This window comes from Heloderma suspectum, chromosome 3 (genome assembly GCF_057233095.1).
Source record: "Heloderma suspectum isolate Gila_16-S chromosome 3, 16-S_ref, whole genome shotgun sequence".
Classification (NCBI taxonomy): domain Eukaryota; kingdom Metazoa; phylum Chordata; class Lepidosauria; order Squamata; family Helodermatidae; genus Heloderma; species Heloderma suspectum.
In genome coordinates this window covers 254,039,625-254,059,125 of record NC_139460.1, presented here as the reverse complement: position 1 = coordinate 254,059,125, position 19,501 = coordinate 254,039,625, and the positions used below count along the sequence as shown (strand labels likewise).

General features: G+C 44.0%; 1 protein-coding gene across 2 annotated transcripts in view; it reads right to left on the bottom strand.

The window, feature by feature from the left end:
• SORCS1 (sortilin related VPS10 domain containing receptor 1) overlaps nucleotides 1-19,234 on the bottom strand; it is a 618,971-nt gene extending 599,737 nt beyond the window's left edge. For both annotated transcript variants that reach the window (XM_084841982.1, XM_084841983.1), the window contains exon 1: nucleotides 18,452-19,234. In XM_084841982.1, the coding sequence (XP_084698108.1) occupies nucleotides 18,452-19,234 (783 nt within the window). The remainder of the gene's footprint in view (nucleotides 1-18,451) is intronic.
• Nucleotides 19,235-19,501: the final 267 nt, after the last annotated feature.

The window sequence follows — 19,501 nt, the reverse complement described above, 5'->3', positions numbered from 1 at the left end:
ATCAGTCAGTAGACTGGGGAAAAATAAACATAACCTGAGCCTATGTTTACAATTTTGGCTTAGAAGCAATGGAGGCTGGTGGCTCCAATGTCAGTGGGGCAGTGAATTTGCTCTAGGTTTCAGTCAGAATCAGTCAGAACTCTAAAGGAGCTACCCAAGGTGCTTTCACACCTTGGATAGCTCCTTTAGAGTTCTGACCAAAACCCAGACTGGATTTACTGCCCCACTGACATTGGAGCCACTAGGCTCCACTGCTTGAAAGGAAAGGAAAGGAAATTATGATTCAGGAGATTGTCACAATGACTCCAATAATACTCCACAGTGCTCATTTCAAGATTGCTATAGCTAGGATCCCACAGGGGAGGGCTGAGCTCTTTGGTGCCATTTTTGTGTACGGCAGTACTAAAATTGTGATGGACTGCAGTATCACAAATGTAACAATTCCCCACATGCCATTGTATCATAACAATTATCATGAACGTACAGATGCGCCCGGATTATATGCAGCAACATTCAAAATAATAGATTCCATGCCTCTCATTTCAACTGATGATTGGCAAAAATTGTCAGAAGAATTCTGATCAAGATGAGAATTCAGGTAAACATGTGGAAGGACAAGGACAGTGAACAAGTTGAAAGGTAAGAATTGCTTTGGGGATCAAATGTTGTAGAAATAGGTCTGTCTCATCAATTTGAAAGACTGTATACTTGGGAAGGGATACTCACAAAAATATATGTAGAATTACACTATCTACACACACACACACACACACACACACACAGTGTATCAGTTTTCTCAGTGGTTCAATCCCATCCCAACAATGAAGCTATTCTGGCCTGTGGCGAGTTCCTTTCCAATTCTCTCTACCATGATTAATTAGAGCTTGAGCAAGCCAACTCCACCGATCAAGCTAATAAAAAGCTTATTGGCACCAATGTAGTCATTCTGATTTTAGTGTTTCTATTAAATATTTGTTTAGTACAAGATATATGCTGAGACACAGGATATCTCATAGCCAGCTGCCTCAGAAGAAGAAATCAGATCCAACATCTTAGCAGGAAGTAATTCAAAAAGTGCCTTCTTTTTTCATATCAATTTATTTTCAGCTACCAATATATTAATAAAAAGCATGCCTTGTATTCATTACCTCAAGTGGATTCAAATGACAGCTTTAACCATTTCTTCCTAGCTTATAAATTCATTCAGCCTAGGACCAATTGAAATAGTCCTGCTCCAACATGATACAGTCCTCTCGTATCTGTAAATGGCAGATTTCACTGGGAAGAGCAATTCATTTGAAAGTCCTTATGCATTAAAATCACATGCATGTGAAAAGCCAAATGAAAGCAACCTAGCTTTATCTGTTGCCTAGAAATGTTTCATGTGTGATATCATTTTCACATAGGACACTCTTGGATAAGTAAAGCCTGCACACAAACTCCTTGGTGGTGCAGTTGCATGGGAGACCTATATCAGAAAAGGAACACACCTTTATAATTTAAAAACTAAAGACTCTATTTTCATCTAATAGTCATGTACTTGGACTCGTCAGCTATAGTTGCCACATGATTAACTCCAAACTGCATGGAAATATTTCTTACAGGTTAATCTAATACACCTAAAATAAATACACGTCTTTGGCTTTGTTATAAAATCCACTTGCTTTATTATTCTGCACTCCTGATTTAACAGGTCTTTGCATAACATGAAATTAGCTATAACCGAGATTCCAATTTTAAGGGATATTAAAAAGCAATCTGTCAGATGCTAGCTGCTAAGCATTCAATTACATAGTTCTGGTGGCAGTTGGCAAATCTTCATGATGAATGGTTTGGGGCCCTACTCTTTAGACACCAGCAAATGCTATGTGCATTACAGCCACCTGCAGAATTATGTCATCCCAGCCAACCTATCAGTGCGTCTTCCTGCTGTTTTAACATTAGAGAACACAATGGCAAAAGCAGCTTGCTTTATACAGTGCTGGTTCAAAGCCAAACCTCAGCAGGTGGCTTCACCTTCATGCACTGTAATGTTTCTCAATACTGAGAGAGGTTCATTGCCTTTGAGGCTCATGGGACTCTAAAGTGGAGCCATTTTAATTCACCTCCTCCTGATTAAACAGCAAGAACCAAGCCGTTGAAACTCCCGGCCAGCCATTTTTATCCTCTGGTTATTTCAGGCACCAAGAACCAGAAGATACAAGTCTTGAGGTTTAATAAGGAGCAAGAGGATAAAAAACAGCTCCACTTCAGGGTGTGGGTGTGGGTGTACACACACACACACACATTCAGATTCAAAGCTGTGGAAAATAAACTCATTTCAAGCATCTGTCAGCTGCTGGTGGATGACGCTGTGCAGGTGATCTAGCTACACAAAACTTTACTCTAACATTATTTTATCAGCTGCATTAGGGCAGTCCTTGGGAGATCTAAAGTTCATGCAAGTTAGACCCTATGGGGATAGACGGCCGCCTCCAAACTCAGAGGTGACCACCTATCCAATGCCAGGAGGGCAGAGCACAGAGGGGATCTTCTCTGTGTTCCCGCTGCCCTGCATTACCGGCTAGATGGCTGATTTTGGCTGTCTAGTCAGAATGGTTTGGAGCGGCGGGGGGTGCCAGACAATGCATAGGAAGTGTCATAACAACACTTCCACCATCCCTGCCCCTGGGAATGCCCACTTTTCTCCCGCTCTGCACTGCTGTTCCTAGTGTGGAGCCTGGGACAATCCATGCCACCTACAAGGCGGTGGGGAAGGGGGAGGGGAGGTGGTTTTCTGGGAACCGACCTTGGAGAGTGGGCTCCGGGGTCAGTTCCTGAAAACCGAAAAATCCTATGGCCATCTAGCCACTGTCTAGCGGCCATAGGATTGCACCCTTACTGAGTTGGCAGAAATTATCTATTTATATTCTGAGCACAAATCATAATTGTTAGTGCTAGATTCCTATACAACTGCCTTCAAGGCACAGGTAAGGTGACTGTGTGTCCTAGTTTACAGAAAACCATTCTCTCTTCGAAGGGCTATCAAAGGACAGTCCTCTATCTGAAGGGCTGATAAATCCATGTCCAATTTAAAGATAAAGAACCAAAAAAAGGGAGAGAAGAGGCCTTGAAGTTCTTATTCACACTTAACACCAGGTCACAGTCTTCTCCTCTATGCTGAGACTATTGAATTGCTATTTAAATTATAATAATTGTTTCTAAATGTGTGTGTGTGTGTGTGTGTATGTATATATATATATATGTATATGTATATGTGTATATGAATGTGCAAATTTGTGCAATGTTTTCCCCTTTTTTGGCAATACCTAAGTGGTCACCCACCCCTTCATGGATCACTGCCTTGTTGTGGCAAAGGGGCTTGCATAACTCAGTGAAGCCATAAGCTATGCCGTGCAGGGTCACCCAAGACAGACAGGTCATGGCAGAGAGTTCTGACAAAATGTGGTCCACTGGAGAAGGAAAGGGCAACCCACTCCAGTATTCTTGCCAAGAAAACCCCATGGAACGTATCACAAGGCTAAAAGATATGACGCCGGAAGATGAGCCCCTCAGGTCAGAAGGTGTCCAATATACTACTGGGGAAGAGCAGAGGGTATTTCCAAGTAGTGCCAGAAAGAGTGAAGTGGCTGGGCCAAAGCCGAAAGGACACTCAGCTGTGGATGTGTCTGGTGGTGAAAAGAAAATCCGATGCTGTAAAGAACAATATTGTTTAGGAAACTGGAATGTCAGATCAATGAATCAAGGTAAGCTGGAGGTGGTCAAACATGAGATGGCAAGACTGAACATCGACATCTTGGGAATCAGAGAACTAAAATGGACAGGCATGGACGAATTTAATTCAGGTGACCATCATATCTACTACTGTGGGCAAGAATCCCTTAGAAGAAATGGAGTAGCACTCATAGTCAACAAAAGGGTGGGGAAAGCAGTACTGGGGTGCAATCTCAAAAACGATAGAATGATCTCAGTACAAATCTAAGGCAAACCATTCAACATCACAGTAATTCAAGTCTATGCCCCAACCACTGAGGCCAAAGAAGCTGAGGTTGATCGGTTCTATGAAGACCTACAACACCTTCTAGAACTAACACCAAAAAAAGATGTCTTCTTCATCATAGGGGATTGGAATGCTAAACTAGGAAGTCAAGAAATCACCGGGATAACAGGCAGGCATGGCCTTGGTGTACAAAATGAAGCAGGACAAAAGCTAATAGAGTTTTGCCAAGAGAACACGCTGATCATAGCAAACACTCTTTTCTAACAGCACAAGAGACGACTCTACACATGGACATCACCAGATGGTCAATATCAAAATCAGATTGATTATGTCCTTTGCAGCCAAAGATGGAGAAGCTCTATACAGTCAGTAAAAACAAGTCCTGGAGCTGACTGTGGCTCAGATCATGAGCTTCTTGCTGCAAAATTTCGGCTTAAATTGAAGAACGTAGGGAAAACCACTAAACCATTCAGGTATGACCTAAATCATATCCTTTATGAATATACAGTGGAGGTGAGGAATAGATTTCAGGGATTAGATCTGATAGACAGAGTGCCTGAGGAACTATGGATGGAGGTCCGTTACATTGTTCAGGAGGCAACAACGAAATCCATCCCAAGGAAAAAGAAATGCAAGAAAGCCAAGTGGCTGTCTGATGAAGCTTTACAAGTAGCTGAGGAAAGAAGGGAAGCGAAAAGCAAGGGAGAAAGGGTAAGATATATCGAACTGAATGCAGAGTTCCAGAGAATAGCAAGGAGAGACAAAAAGGCCTTCTTAAATGAACAATGCAAAGAAATCGAGGAAAACAACAGAATGGGAAAGACTAGAAATCTCTTCAAGAAAATTGGAGATCTCAAGGGAACGTTTTGTACAAAGACGGGCATGATAAAGGACAAAGAAGTCAGGGACCTAACAGAAGCAGATGAGATTAAGAAGAGGTGGAAAGAATACACAGAAGAACTATACAGGAAAGATCTGAATGTCCCTGATAGCCATGATAGTGCGGTCACTGAACTTGAGCCGGACATCCTAGAGAGTGAAGTCAAGTGGGCCTTAGGAAGCATTAGTAACAACAAAGCTAGCGGAGATGACAGTCTTCCAGCTGAGCTATTTAAAATCCTAAAAGATGATGCTGTTAAAGTGCTGCACTCAATATGCCAACACATTTGGAACACTCAACAGTGGCCGCAAGACTGGAAAAGGTCAGTTTACATTCCAATTCCAAAGAAGGGCAATGCCAAAGAGTGTTCAAACTACCACACAATTGCACTCATTTCACATGCCAGCAAGGTGATGCTCAAAATCCTACAAGCTAGGCTTCAGCAGTATGCAAACCAAGAACTACCGGAAGTACAAGCTGGGTTTCGAAGAGGCAGAGGAACTAGAGATCAAATCGCCAACATTCGCTGCATCATGGAGAAAGCAAGAGAATGCCAGAAAAACGTCTATTTCTGCTTCATTGACTACGCTAAAGCCTTTGATGGTGTGGATCACAACAAACTGTGGCCAATTCTGAAAGAGATGGGAGTACCAGACCACCTTACCTGTCTCCTGAGAAACCTGTACGAGGGTCAAGAAGCAACAGTAAGAACCAGAGATGGAACAACCGATTGGTTCAAAATTGGGAAAGGAGTACGACAAGGCTGCATATTGTCACCCTGCTTATTTAACTTATATGCAGAGTACATCATGAGAAACGCCAGGTTGGATGAATCACAGGTCAGAATTAAGATTGCTGGGAGAATTATCAACAACCTCCGATATGCAGATGATACCACCCTAATGGCAGAAAGCGAAGAGGATCTCAAAAGCCTCTTGTTGAGGGTGAAAGAGAAGAGTGCAGAAGCTGGTTTGAAACTCAACATTAAAAAAACGAAGATCATGGCATCTGGCCCCATCACTTCCTGGCATATAGAAGGGGAAGAAATGGAAGCTGTGACAGATTTTATTTTCTTGGGCTCCAAGATCACCGCAGACAGTGACTGTAGCCATGAAATTAAAAGATGCTTGCTCCTTGGGAGGAAAGCTATGGCAAACCTAGGCAGCCTAGTAAGAAGCAGAGACATCACCTTGCTGACAAAGGTTCATATAATCGAAGCTATGGTTTTCCCAGTAGTAATGTATGGCTGTGAGAGCTGGACTATAAGGAAGGCTGAGCGCTGAAGAATCGATGCTTTTGAACTGTGGTGCTGGAGAAGACTCTTACGAGTCCCCTGGACTGCAAGGAGGTCAAATCAGTCCATCCTAAAGGAAATCAACCCTGAGTGCTCATTGGAAGGACAGATACTGAAGCTGAAGCTCCAATATTTTGGCCACCTAATGCGAAGAGAAAACTCCCTGGAAAAGACCCTGATGCTGGGAAAGACTGAAGGCAAAAGGAGAAGGGGACGGCAGAGGATGAGATGGCTAGATAGCATCACCAATGCAATGAATATGAACTTGAGCACACTCCGGGAGAGAGCGGAGGACAGGAAGGCCTGGCGTGCTATGGTCCATGGGGTCATGAAGAGTCGGACACGACTGAACGACTGAACAACAACAACAAGTGGTCACCCAAGACACAGGAAATAGTGATTTTTCTATATGTGTTGGAAACCTAGTATTCAGGATGCGGTCTTAATTCCAATTTTGCATGCTTAGATGCACTGAAACCCTTGTGTACCTATAATTTATTTTATTTTATAGATATAGATACCACTGAACATATTTTAAAATACCTCTAATTGGGTGTAGGACAAGCCCTGTTCACTTGTTCCCCCACACACAATTCCATCACTTGGGGTGGGAGGGAAGAGACATGCTGAGTGCTTTGCATGCAGTTCTCAGGGGTTCATCTGCCCAGCTGAGTTGTGTTTGACATTTTCTGGAAAGGGTTCCACTTGTTCTAAAGGATCAGGTTGGCAGTTTGGGCATGCTCTTGATCCCAGCATTGTCGCTGGAAACAGAGGTAGCCTTGGTGGCTTGGAACACCTTTCATAGGCTTAAGATGGTATACCAACTGCAACCCTATCTGGTCAGAGATAGTATTGCTGCAGTTATCCTTACCTGAGTAATCTCCCTTTGGGACTGCTGCAATGCATAGTCTGTGGGGCTTCCTTTGAAAGCGGTCCAGACGCTTCCATTTTCAGTTGGTCCAAACTAGGACAGCAAGATTGTTAGCTGGGACTGATGCATCACACACATGCTCTGCCATCTGCACTGACTCCCAGTCTATTTCTGGGTAGGGATGCTGGAGAAATTAGAGATGAACTAAGATGAGCTCGGATTTCTAAGAATCCAGCCTGTGGAATCTGCTGCGGAGAGACCCCCTCAAACCGTGTGGAGTCTGTGGACTTTCGGATGATAATTTTTTTACTTTTCCGAAATGTATGTATATACATTCGTAGGAGAATAGTATGTTTTTGCTGAGGAAACGTTGAATGGAATGTGGGACAATATGCTAAATGATACATACTAAAGTAAATTATGTAAATACTTGCATAGTTATTTGCATATTTTTCTGCACAACAGAAAAAATATTCGCATCCATCTGTGGGGACGGCGGAGCAAAAGGCACCTGACAATCCACAAAACACAGACAGAGTGGATTTTTTTTACACAGTTTGTACATCCCTATTTCTGGGTCCAGGTTACCTGTAGAATCACCTCTTCCCACCTATACCTACATGGACCTTACGATCATCTTCTGAGGCCCTTTTCCAGGTGCCCCTGCCAGATGTTGTGCAGTGGGTGGCTGCTTAGAACAGGGCCTTCTCAGTGATGGCAACTTGGTTGTGGAATGCATTGGTTGGAGAAGGCCTAGGATGTGGCCTTCCCCTGATATGCCTTCCCCAGATATGCTTGCCTGGCACCCACATATATTGTGCTGTTTTCCTTGCCATCTGAGGTATTCCTTTCTTTTTCCATCTTAGGTCTTTAGTTCTAATGTTATTTGCTTTTCCTGGTCTTACTTTACTGTGTGCTGTTGTTGGTTGTTATTGTTATTTTATTGTAAATTACCCAAAGAATTTTTGTCATCAGGCAGTATATAAATGTTGTCAATAATACATAAAGAAATAAAATTGAAGTTCACATCAGCTATCAGCACTAGCGTCACTAAGTGGACCATTTCATTTCAGTGCTCCCATGTGCATCCAGCAAGTGATGCAGCTAGGCCTGGACCTCAGGGCCAAAGCCCAGGGCCCCTGCGGACTACAGGGTCCCCAAATGACCATCCAGAGAGTAGCAGGTGATGGGGACAGTAGCAAACAGGCCCAGGATCAGCACCTAGGCCCATCAGGCTGTTTTTTCTTCTTTTTTAAACATTTTACAGCTAGGGAGCAGGCAACTGGTTACAGGTGCTCATTTTATTATTTTTAAAGGAAAAATATATGTACAAAATATATGTATTTTACATATATGTAAAAAAAATTAAAAAATAAACGTTTGCTTCTGCTGCCCTGATGCTAAACACATTTATTTAAGAAGAAGCACCATTTTGATCTAGAAAAGGACCATATGTATTTATATTGTCCTTTTCTACATCAAAATGGTGCTTCTACCTAAAGAAATGTGTTTCGCATCAGAGCAGCATAAGCAAGCTCCATTTTATTCCTTTAGTCATTATGGTGCTACAGTTGAGTTTAAAATGCAAAACTGTACATAGTCAGGATATTTCTTTTTGGCAACAGTTGGCGAACAGGTTTTTGTTTTGTTTTTCCGTCTTTGCTCTGACATGTCAGGAATGTGAAGCCGGTTGTGAAGCACAGAATGACAGGAAGGGGGGCAGAGAAATGTTAGTTCCGTGCTTCACAACTGACTTAATAACTTGGCTTTCTAAAGGCCCCACTTGGACCCATATGATCATTAAATCTAAAATTACCTAGCCTGCACCACTGCACACAGCATAAGTTGTAGAGCACACATTTTGCATTATCACCAGGCAAGTCACCTGGTGATAATGCCAGGTGACGTGCCTTATGGCAGCCATTTGGTTAGGTCCTGAAACCTGCAAACTTCCCTGTTTGTCAGGGAAACCTTTTTCTGTTTCAAAGGCTGGTTGCAGTTTGTGTTGGCTTATCACTCCAGAATGCTTTCTCACTCTAGCATTATGTTTTATAAAAGAGCATATGAGCAATTTGTGAAATATGCAGAACAGCAGAGTGTGATGACCTTAATGTGAAAAGGGTCAACTTACGGCATTATTTTTTGTTTGTTTGTTGTTGCTTAATATACTGCCGCCTATTTTTTGTAACCAGAAAGGGGCCATTTGTTTTGATAAGCACTTTGTAAATATACAAACACGCTCCTGTAGTATACTGGTAAAATTCTAATTCCCACAAAAGCAAAGGACACACTTTACTTCAGGCCACTGTTTCTCCCAGGGTCTGATGTCTTCGATCACCTCAAATGCAAGATTTGTCAGTGGAGTCAGTCCTGAGCACGTATACATCTACCATCACCGTGTAAAGTGGGATACATTGCACTGCAAAATATAATAGCCTCTGACATTTATTGGAGATGTTCTCCTGAATGCAGAAAACACAAGACAACACAAATTTAGAGAGTCACGCTCTTAGGCATCCAGTATTGAGGTACTATACTTGAGAATGTTCAAACTTGATAGGTTTTCAGTCATAAATTCCATGGTAGCACATGAACAGTTTACACAAAATATACTTACACCAAGCAATAAAGCTGCATTATCATTCTGCCTTTCTGTTGCTTATTTTGCCTTTTCAAGAATAACAAAAAAGAATCTCATTATGCCATCTTATTACTCAATTGCCTTATAATAAGCATTTCTCTTCTGAAACCAATTTCTTTGCCTGATTATTTAAAGAAATAACTACAGGTTTCTTTTAAAGGTGCAACCTTTTCCTGCCTCTGTCTTGCTGTACGTCTTATAAAGCAAGATGTGAAAAATCAGCTTTGGCAGACATGCTACTTTGGCTTTGGTATTCTATATTCAACTTTCTGAGTGTGAAGGGTCTTTCTATACACACTTACCTAGGAGTCAGCCCCACTAAACACACAGCGACTCACTTCTGTAAACATACATTAATTAATTAATTTTAGAATATTTCTATACTGCTTCCCTTTTTTAAAAATCCCAAAGCAGTTTACAAGAATTCATTAAAAATACATCCATTATAAAAGCACAAGAACATTTAGAAAGTCATCATATGGTTCCTAGAGAGCATCCGAGGGACCAGAGGATTTCTCAGAATCCCTTCCCAGAGCTGTAGACACTGCTACAACTTCAGGAAGGGAAACAACATGATCTGATCCCTCCCACTACAAGATCTGATCACTCCCACTACTATCAGACATGATTTGATCCCTCCTGCTACAACTACAGGAAGGGAAACGGCATGATCTGATCCCTCCCACTCACATCCGCTATGGAAAGAATTGTGGTGCCTGCTTTTCAAGGTCGCAAAAGTGGCCTCAGAGGACCTCATAGAGATCAAAAAGTGGTTGTTCTGGTGGGGAGGGGAGGGAAGGGGAGGGGAGAGAGGCAGAAACAAAGCCCCTCCAGCCCTAGCCCCTCCAAATCAGTCATCAAAAGCCCATCTACATGGGGGAAAAAAAGTTTAAAAGGAGGACGGAGAAGTGAAAATCATCTTCACCATTCTTCCTGCCCTGCTGGCAGCAGCCGAGCAGGGCTCAGGACACTTGGAAGCCTCTGAGATCAGAGGTTTTTATCTAGCTTTTGCTGAGCATTCACTTCATGGACTCAGTTGTGGACACACACACACACACACACACACACTAACAGGTTATGGGCCCAGGAACACTGCTGCTGTAACCAGTGACTGAATACAAGAACAAGAAGAGAGGCAGGTCGGAGAAGACCCCTGGGAACATGGCAAGCAGCTCAGACTTATAAGTGGGGTTAGCAAAGCTGAAAAATGGAAATTACCAGCTCTGGAAATTTTAAATGGAGATGCTCCTCTCCAAAGATGGTCTCCAGTGGAGGCTGGTGGCTTAGATTTCCATGGGGCTGGGAATCCATTTTGGGTTTCAATCAGACCAGCCAGAACCCTAAAGGAGCTATCCAAGGTGCTAACCACTATCCTCAAAATAGGTTCAGGACCTTTGATAGCTCCTTTAGAGTTCAGGCTGGTTTTGACCAAAAGCTAGAGAGGATTCAATGCCCCACCAAAATCAATGCCCCACCTCCACCGATGGTCCCGGGGATGTGCTAAGCACAGAGAGGCCTGCACTAGATTCAGGAAACTGGGAGAAAAGGAACAGACAAGCAAAGCCAGTGATCAGCCTGCTTGTAGAAGATGAATGGGTCATCCACATCAGAAAGGAAAACACAGCAACACAGGACTGTTGTGCACACACTTAAACTGTAAGCTGTACCTGCCATGCAAGCCGCATGGGATGAGACTGAAGAGGGGCTAAGAGATGCAGGAGCATGTGAATTCCATGACGGATATTGTAGAGCAGTTATGGGGAATAGGAGAGGAAGTAAAGGACAACCATGTTGCTGCACTGTTATTGTGCAGTCTCCCTGAATCATATGGTGGCCTGATCAATGCCCTTGAGACCAGATCCAACCAAGAACTGACATCAGAATATGACAAAGGCAAGCTGATAGATGAGTACAATCACAGAAAGGAAAACTGGGTGGGCAAGGAGACCAAGAGACCAGACACGACATCATCATCTGTTTATTTGTATGCCGTTTTTCCATGGTAAAACCATGCTCAAAGCGGTTTACAACAATATCAAGAACCTGCAAACAATAGTATAAAACATTTCCAAATAATTAACAGTAACAAATCATAACACGGTTTAAATACTCATACACATAAAATCATCTCACATTAACAAATATACAGTAGGATTAAACAATCCAACAATAAGTACAGTACAGTCAAACAAAGGATAAATAAACAAATCCAAACAGCAAAAATAACCACATGGGCAGCAACCTTTGTACTTGAATCAGTCAGGGCCTCTCCCTCCCAGGCCAGATGTAATGAGCCAGAGAAGCAAGGACCAGGTCTTGCAGGACTCACAGCTAGATGGTGTCTCCAGGCAGCTCTCCAGGCAGGTGAAGACATCAGGCACTGGACAGAAACCAGAGTGTGCTTTCGCTGCAAGAAAGCCAGATCCTAAAGAGGGACTGTGTCAGGAGTGCCCTAGCTGCCTCTTACAGTCCCCTCCAATAGCCAACTCAAGACACAGATGAAAAGGATTCTTTCCAAGGCTTTATTTCATTTACAACTTAATGACTCTTTCAGATGCTAATCACCAGCGACTAAGCAAGGAACTGCATTGGGGTAGTTACAAGAGTAGCCTAAGCTCTGGGTAAGGCAGTTGGTCCCCATTTGAAGGAGAAGAGTGGGAAAACTCTGGACTTATAGGCTATGGAGAGGTCCTCCCTCTTATCCTTGGGTCCTTGGGACGCGACCATTGTTTTAGAACCAAGCAGGCAGACCGCCTCCTCTCGGCACCCTCCATCTGGTGCCGCTCCCTGCGTCTGCGCCAAGCATTCAGCAAAAACCCCTCCCCTGCTCTCTCACTGCCAGGGTCACTATCACTCTCAGGAATGCAGGCAGGAGGAATCCCTCCCTGCCGCTGTGCCTGTGAGAGATGAGCGAGTTCCTCTCCCATGGGTTGTTGCTCTTCCTCAGAATCAGAACTGCTCTGGGGCTCTATGGGCTCAGTTTCCACCCTGACAGACTGCTCAATCTGGAAAGCGCTTGGAGTGGCTAAGGAAAAAGCCAAAGCAGCCACAAATGAAACCACAGATATGAAGTGGAGCAGCTGCTTCAAAGTCACTCAGGAAAGGGTTCCTTCAGGTTTTGCATGCTGACTCAGGGGAAACAAGCCACATTACCAGCAACAAAGACTCTTTCATAGAAATGTATTTCAGTACAAAAGACAAAGTCTTCCTCACCGATGGAGAGAACATTGCCACAGAGGGGGCTGGGGAGGGATTTTTAAACTGTGCCACATCCACAGGCAGGGGCAGGGTCCTCATGAAGGGTATCTTGTATGTGCCTGACCTAAAGGGAGGCCTGCTCTCCATGAAGCAGCTAATTAGCAACAGCCTCTCAGTGCACTTCCGTGAGAAGGAGTGCATTATTCAAAAGGAGGAAGAGATCCTATGGGATTACAGATGAGAGGCTTGTGATTGGGGAAGAGGAAGGCAGAACAGCTGCCCCAATCTCCCACAACAAGTGCATCCAACTTTGGCACAGATGCCTGGGGCACAGAATCCCTGAGACAATAAAGGAATTTGCAAAGAAAGACTGACAGAGGATTCGGTGATATCAACATGCCTCACACCAATGAAATGCAAATGCTGCATCAAAGCCAAGGCAAGCCACACTCTGCTACCCAAGACTAGCCAGAAGGAAGCCAAGTGCCTACTGGAGTTAATCTGCAGTGCCCTATGTGGACCAATGAATACACCAACCCCTGCTTTGAACAAGTACTTCATAACTTTTATTGACACCTATTCCAGATACACCAGCACATCTCTCATAAAGCATGGGAAGGAGACACTGGACAAACTCAAGGAATTTGTTGCAGTCATGAGTAACAAGTCCCAGTGAAGACCCAGCACAATTTGAACTGACAATGGGACAAAGTGCATGGGCAAGGAAACACAAGCATACCTCAATGAGGAAGGCATTGAGCTCCAGACTACAGTCCACTCCTGAACAGAATGGAGTAGCAGAATGAAAAAACCAGACCCTAGAAGAGATGGTGAGAAGTATGTTATTGGACTTCCAAACAAATTCTGGGAACAAGCAGTCACGATGGCTACCTACCTACAGAACTGGCTCCCATCAAAGGCAATTGAGACTACCCCATATGTGATGTGGCATGGAACAAAAATCAGCATACATCACATCAGAGTCTGTGGCTGCAGAGCCTGTGCACACATTCAAAGTGAAAAATGCACACAGCTGGGAGACAGAGCATCAGACGGTATGCTGCTGGGATAAAGTGAACAGTGTAAAAGCATGCCAAATTCTCCAGCCCAAAACATGCAGAGTGATAGTAAGTCACAGTGTTCACTTCAATGAGAACTCCAGATCAAGCACCATGAAACCAGTAAACCTTGAAGAAGGCCTGTCAGCAAACATGGAAACAGATGCAGGTAAAGACGCAAACCAACCAACAGATGCAGGTAAAGACGCAAACCAACCAACTGAAGCAGGGACAGAAGTTGCAGTGAACACACCCAATACTAATAAGTGCACTGAACCAGAGCCCAGAAGGTCAAGCAGGACAAGGAAGGGAGTACCACTATGCAGACTCTCCTATGTGGTAAAAACATGTGAGGCACCAGAACCCACCTGCTGAGAGGACATTGCAAAACTACCTAGAGGCAAGGATGACAAATGGAGAAAAGCTGCACAGGAAGAAATGGCCTCTCTCCACAAAAATGGGACCTGGACACTTACAAAGCTGCCACCCAACCGCAAAACAATTTGATGTAAATGGACGTTCAAAGTCAGATACAATGCATAAGGGGACATTAAGTGCTACAAGGCAAGACTGGTTGCCAAGGGCTACTCACAGAAGTATGGCCAAGACTACAATGAGTCATTTGTTCTGGTGGTGAAGGATGCCACTATAAAAGTATTCCTAAGATCACTCAGTGGAATGAATCCATGGCCTAGGTGAGATTTGAACCACTGACTTCACAAGTTACACTTTGGTTTCTTAAGCATTGTCCTATAGTGGGTTCTGTCATACTGTTATTTATACAAAGCACAGGTCCTTATTTTAAAAAAAAAAACCAACAATGTCAACAATGTCAACTCCATCTCTTTATGTTTCTATATCCTGGGGTCCATTTCCAAAGACAAAGGTATTGGAACAGAATCTGTCTGGAAGCCCCACTCTTGCAGATGAAGACTTCCTTTCTGATCTGATGTTTATCAGAGGTGGTTGTAGTTAATCAGTGGTGAGGAAAATGTACCCACAGTTAACATAGTTAAACTATGGAATTTGCTACCATAAGATGTAGTGATGGTCACCAACTTGGATGGCCATGCGAGGGGATTATACATATTCATGGAGGATAAGGCTACCAATGGCTGATAGTCAGGATGGCTATATATTACCTCCAGTATCAGAAGCAGCATGCCTCTCAGTACCAGCTTCTGGGGAACATGAGCAAAAGGGTGCTATTGTGGTCATGTCCTCCTTGTGGATTTTCCACTGGCAGCTGGTTGGCCATTGAGGGAACAGAATGCTGGTGTGACTCAGCACAGCTCTTCTTATGTCTACCACACATGTGGGCAAAGATAGTTTTATTTCCTTATTAAAACTTCATATCTGTCAAGTTGAACTGTCTTTAGGGCTGAATCTACACATAGCAGTTTTACCGTTATCATACTGCAATGATAACTATTGGTGCACATGACACCAAAGGGCACCAGTAGTTATCGCTGCACTATGATAACAGTATGTGTAGATTCAGCCTAAGTTAAACATCATGTACCCTAAACTTTCTTGATTCAAATGGATTAAAAATGCCAAAAATATTCAGATAGTGAAAAATTCAGATAATTTGAGGTGTTGTTTGCATTGACACATGGGTAGACATGGGAGTCTGAGACAACTACAGTCAGATAATGGCCGTTAGCAAGGATAGGCTACTGGTAACTGGGGTCTGGACCTGGGATGACAACCCAGGTGAGATACAAGGAAAACATATGCACTCTGGAAGGCAACTGTACTCCAGACGACACCATTGCTGGTGCTGCCATTACAGCTGGCGCTTGCCATGCCAAGTATGGCTTTTCCACGCCTTTATGGTGATACTTACTTGAGAAGGAAGCAAATGATTGCACATCACCTGAAACATACCACTGGGTCAGACATACTTCAAAGAACAAGGGCTTTATGCATGGAATCAACTCCCCCACATTGACTTAATTATCCAAACAACAAGGTATCCAACCCTGAACATTATTTGCAATTCTTGACACAGCGGAAAACTCTGGGCAGGATGCCACTGACTTGTACTTTAGAAACAAAAGTCATGTAGGATTATAGACATCTCATAGGGTCATAAAGAGGCCTGGCTTCAGCCGAACAGAATGACTCGGCACCAATTCCATTTTGCGCATTGACAAACCATGAAATAAATTGCAAAAAAAAAAAGGTGATTCCTCTACATTTGGCAGATCTAGAGCAAAAGGCTACATCCGTTCACCATCCTCATACTGCTGTTTGGTGAATGTGTTGTGAACACATACAACTAGACTGGGAAACTTTATGTCAGCTCTGAGAAAGTACCTTCAAATACTTCAAGCTCAAAAGGACATGGCCAATTAACTCAACAACTTTTCTCCATTCACTTTGAAACAAGGACTGCCGTACAGGTAAATTGGAAATGTAGCATTTTATAATTCGCAGTAGACTAATTATCACATTTATGTATTGTTTTAATTTAAAGTCTTCATCTTAGCTCTTCTGTTCCATAAGCTCAGACTGTCTGACGGAGGCTTTTGAACCCATTTTTAAGTTGTAAGCCATTGCTAAGGACATGAATCATGTCAAAGCAGTGGCTAACGTGTTCAATCAGTTTTAAAAGTCTACAGTTCAAAGTGGAGGATTGATTTTAGTCAACTGTATCAAAGAGCTGATAGCCAAGATGGGTAGAAAGGGAAACGGTCCTAAAAACCTGCAAAGTGTTTTTTGTTTTTTGTTTTGCTTGCATTATTTGATTTAAAAGTTCCTGAAAAACCTATAAAATTATGGTCTAGTCAATTCATTTTGACTTCTCTAGAACTGCTGATGATATCTGCATGAATACTAAATGACCACATTGCAATTTATTCTCATACATACAAAAAGAAATTTATAATGGTGAGATCACTAAATTCCCTTTTACTACAATTATGAGCTGACTACAGGTAAAAGTAACAATAAGTGACAGACCGAAATAACAATTTAAGAAGGAGTGTGAAAGCTGGGATGTACTAAACTGAATAAATTGTCTATCGTATTAAAAAAAAAAAAAAGCATCGACTTTCCTTCTTTTGTGTTTTGGTGCTTCTTATATTTCCTTGGCTCCATTTAACTTTTCACTAAAAACTAGTTCCCAGGGATCTGCATTATACAGAGTTCCAAGATGCAGTTTATGCCAGACAGTGGTGTGAAAGGAAGTAGCTCTGTTTATCTGGTTAAATCTTCAGCACAGCAGCAGAAGGCACCTTGGAAAGCTGGAATTACCTTTTCTTTTTAAGATACTTAGAATGAAAAGGAGCTGGATTACTGTAGTTACACAGAAGAGAATGAGTCACATTTTAATACCACAGGGAAAAACCAAAGAACAACAGGTGAGCAGAAAACCTCATGCTGCAACTTTAGTTTCATCTTTATACAATGGACATCTCATCAGCCCTAAGAAACTAATGGTACATAGTGAAGCGATCTCCAGTCGTAAACCTGAGCTCTTTCAATGTGCTTGAAGCGAGGGGAAAGGAGTCAGAAGCAAGCTTGAAGGAGATTCTAACACTGGTATGGCTTTGATCAAAACTGAACATTGATTGCGAGTGACATGAACTATTACATTAAAGCCAGGGAATGATGAACTAGTGTCAGAATAAAGACTGAGAGACACTTTCTACTCCAATATCCTAGTACAAGAACGACAATCCTATAAATTCTATAAAACAGTCAGTATACTACATAGCTTTTCAGTGAAAGAGAAAATGAGAAAAAAATAGACATGTTCATGGACAGAAGGAAAAAGGCAAACCTGTGTGCTGTTAAAAATATGTCATCATATTAGGAATGGACAGAAGGAAAATGGACACACAGGAGATCAGATAGATCAATAAAGATACCTCATCTCAGAGACAACTTCTACAAAGAACCAAAGAACAAAGTCTTCATAATTCCATGGTTCATCCTTAACATTGGACTACATTTGTGCCACTTGTAAGCCACTTCTGAATTGAAATCTTGGATGCTTTTCATTCTGCTTTGCAATAAATGTTTAACATCTCTGAACCCACACAGAACTACACGCGTTTCATCCCAGCAACCTCAGAAAGCCCCTTCTCCCCGGCCGTGCACAAAGACCAGAATTTCCCTCCCATGTTTGTTTGTGTGTCTGTGTGTGTTTAAAGCATCAAGATGCAATTCAAGGGAGTGCCAAGTGGAGCAGGAAAACTTTCTGCTCTGGAAAGGACGCCCCAGGGAAACACTTTAGGCACACAAACAGAAAACTGAAAGAAAGAAAGAAAGAAAGAAAGAAAGAAAGAAAGAAAGAAAGAAAGGAAACTCTGCCAAAGAGGGACGACAAGGAATGAAGGAAGGATAGCGGCAGGTGGGAAGGCAATACTGTCTTGTGCTCCTTGGATTGTTTATAGAAAATAACCGGAATTCGAAGCTTACTGCGTGAGCCATCCCCCGCCCCCGTCCCCGCACGGGGTGGTGGTTGTGGTGATGATTACTGCTACCACTACTACTCACGCTGCTGTTGTGGCCAGACCAATGCACCATAGCTTGGTTATGCGCCGAATCCCCGGCGAGGGCAAAGGTCGTGCTCGTCAGTTTCAGCTCCTCCAGCCTGAAGCGCGTGGCTTTCGCCTGCCGCGGCTCGGGGGGCGCCCGCTCCTGGCTCTCCAGCGGCGGCTGGTCGCTTTCAGCCGGCGCTCCTCTGGGCTTCCGGCTCTGCCGCCGCCGCCGCCTCCGACCCGCCTTGCTCTTTCCCGGCCGGCCGAGGGGCGCCGATCGGGCAGCGCGGGCGGCCTCCGAGGTGGCCCGCCGGCGCCCTTCGGGAGCCGCGGGGGGCCGAGGGGGCGCAGAGGGGAGTTCGGGGCGGGCGGGGCTATTGAGGTCCGCGGGCGGCGCTCCGAGGCCGGGCCGGGCCGCCTCTGCGGGCTCGCCGGCCAGGTTCCCCGATCCCATCCGTCTCTTTGATCCCAGTCCGGCATCTCTCTCCTCAGCGGGAGCCGAAGCGGGGAGCACTCGACCCCCGGGATCAGCCACCTCCTCCCCAGGACCGGCGTGCCTCTCACCTCTTTTCTCCACAGGTAGCCTCCTCGCCTCCTCGCCTCCTCGCCCCGTCCTCAAGTGCGTTAATAATCCTTGCTGAGATTGCTGCCGCTGGCGCGGTTGCAGCGGCACCTGCCAATGGCACGATCTGCAAGTGATGTCTGCTCCGATAAAGCCAAAAGTAAGGATCAAAAGCCATGTCCGGGCGGCCAGCGGAGCGACGTGCCAGCCTGGGGACCAGCCAGTAACTTTTGCCATCGCCCGCCGATGCCGATGGAAGGGAAGGGAAGGGGGAAAAAGGAGTGTGTGCGCGCGTGAGAGGGGGAAAAATGGGAGGGCAAGAGCAGGGCTGCCGTTGTTATGTTTGCTTATTTTTTTTACCCAGAAGAAGACAGCAGTAACTCCATCGAAGTTGGAGGCAGTGCCGTGTTTGATGCAGTCAGAGAGAAAGAGAAAAGCTGCTTTCTTTTCTTTCTTTCGGGTTTCCCCCCCACCAAAAGCGGGCGTCGCTGATCGGGCTTTTGA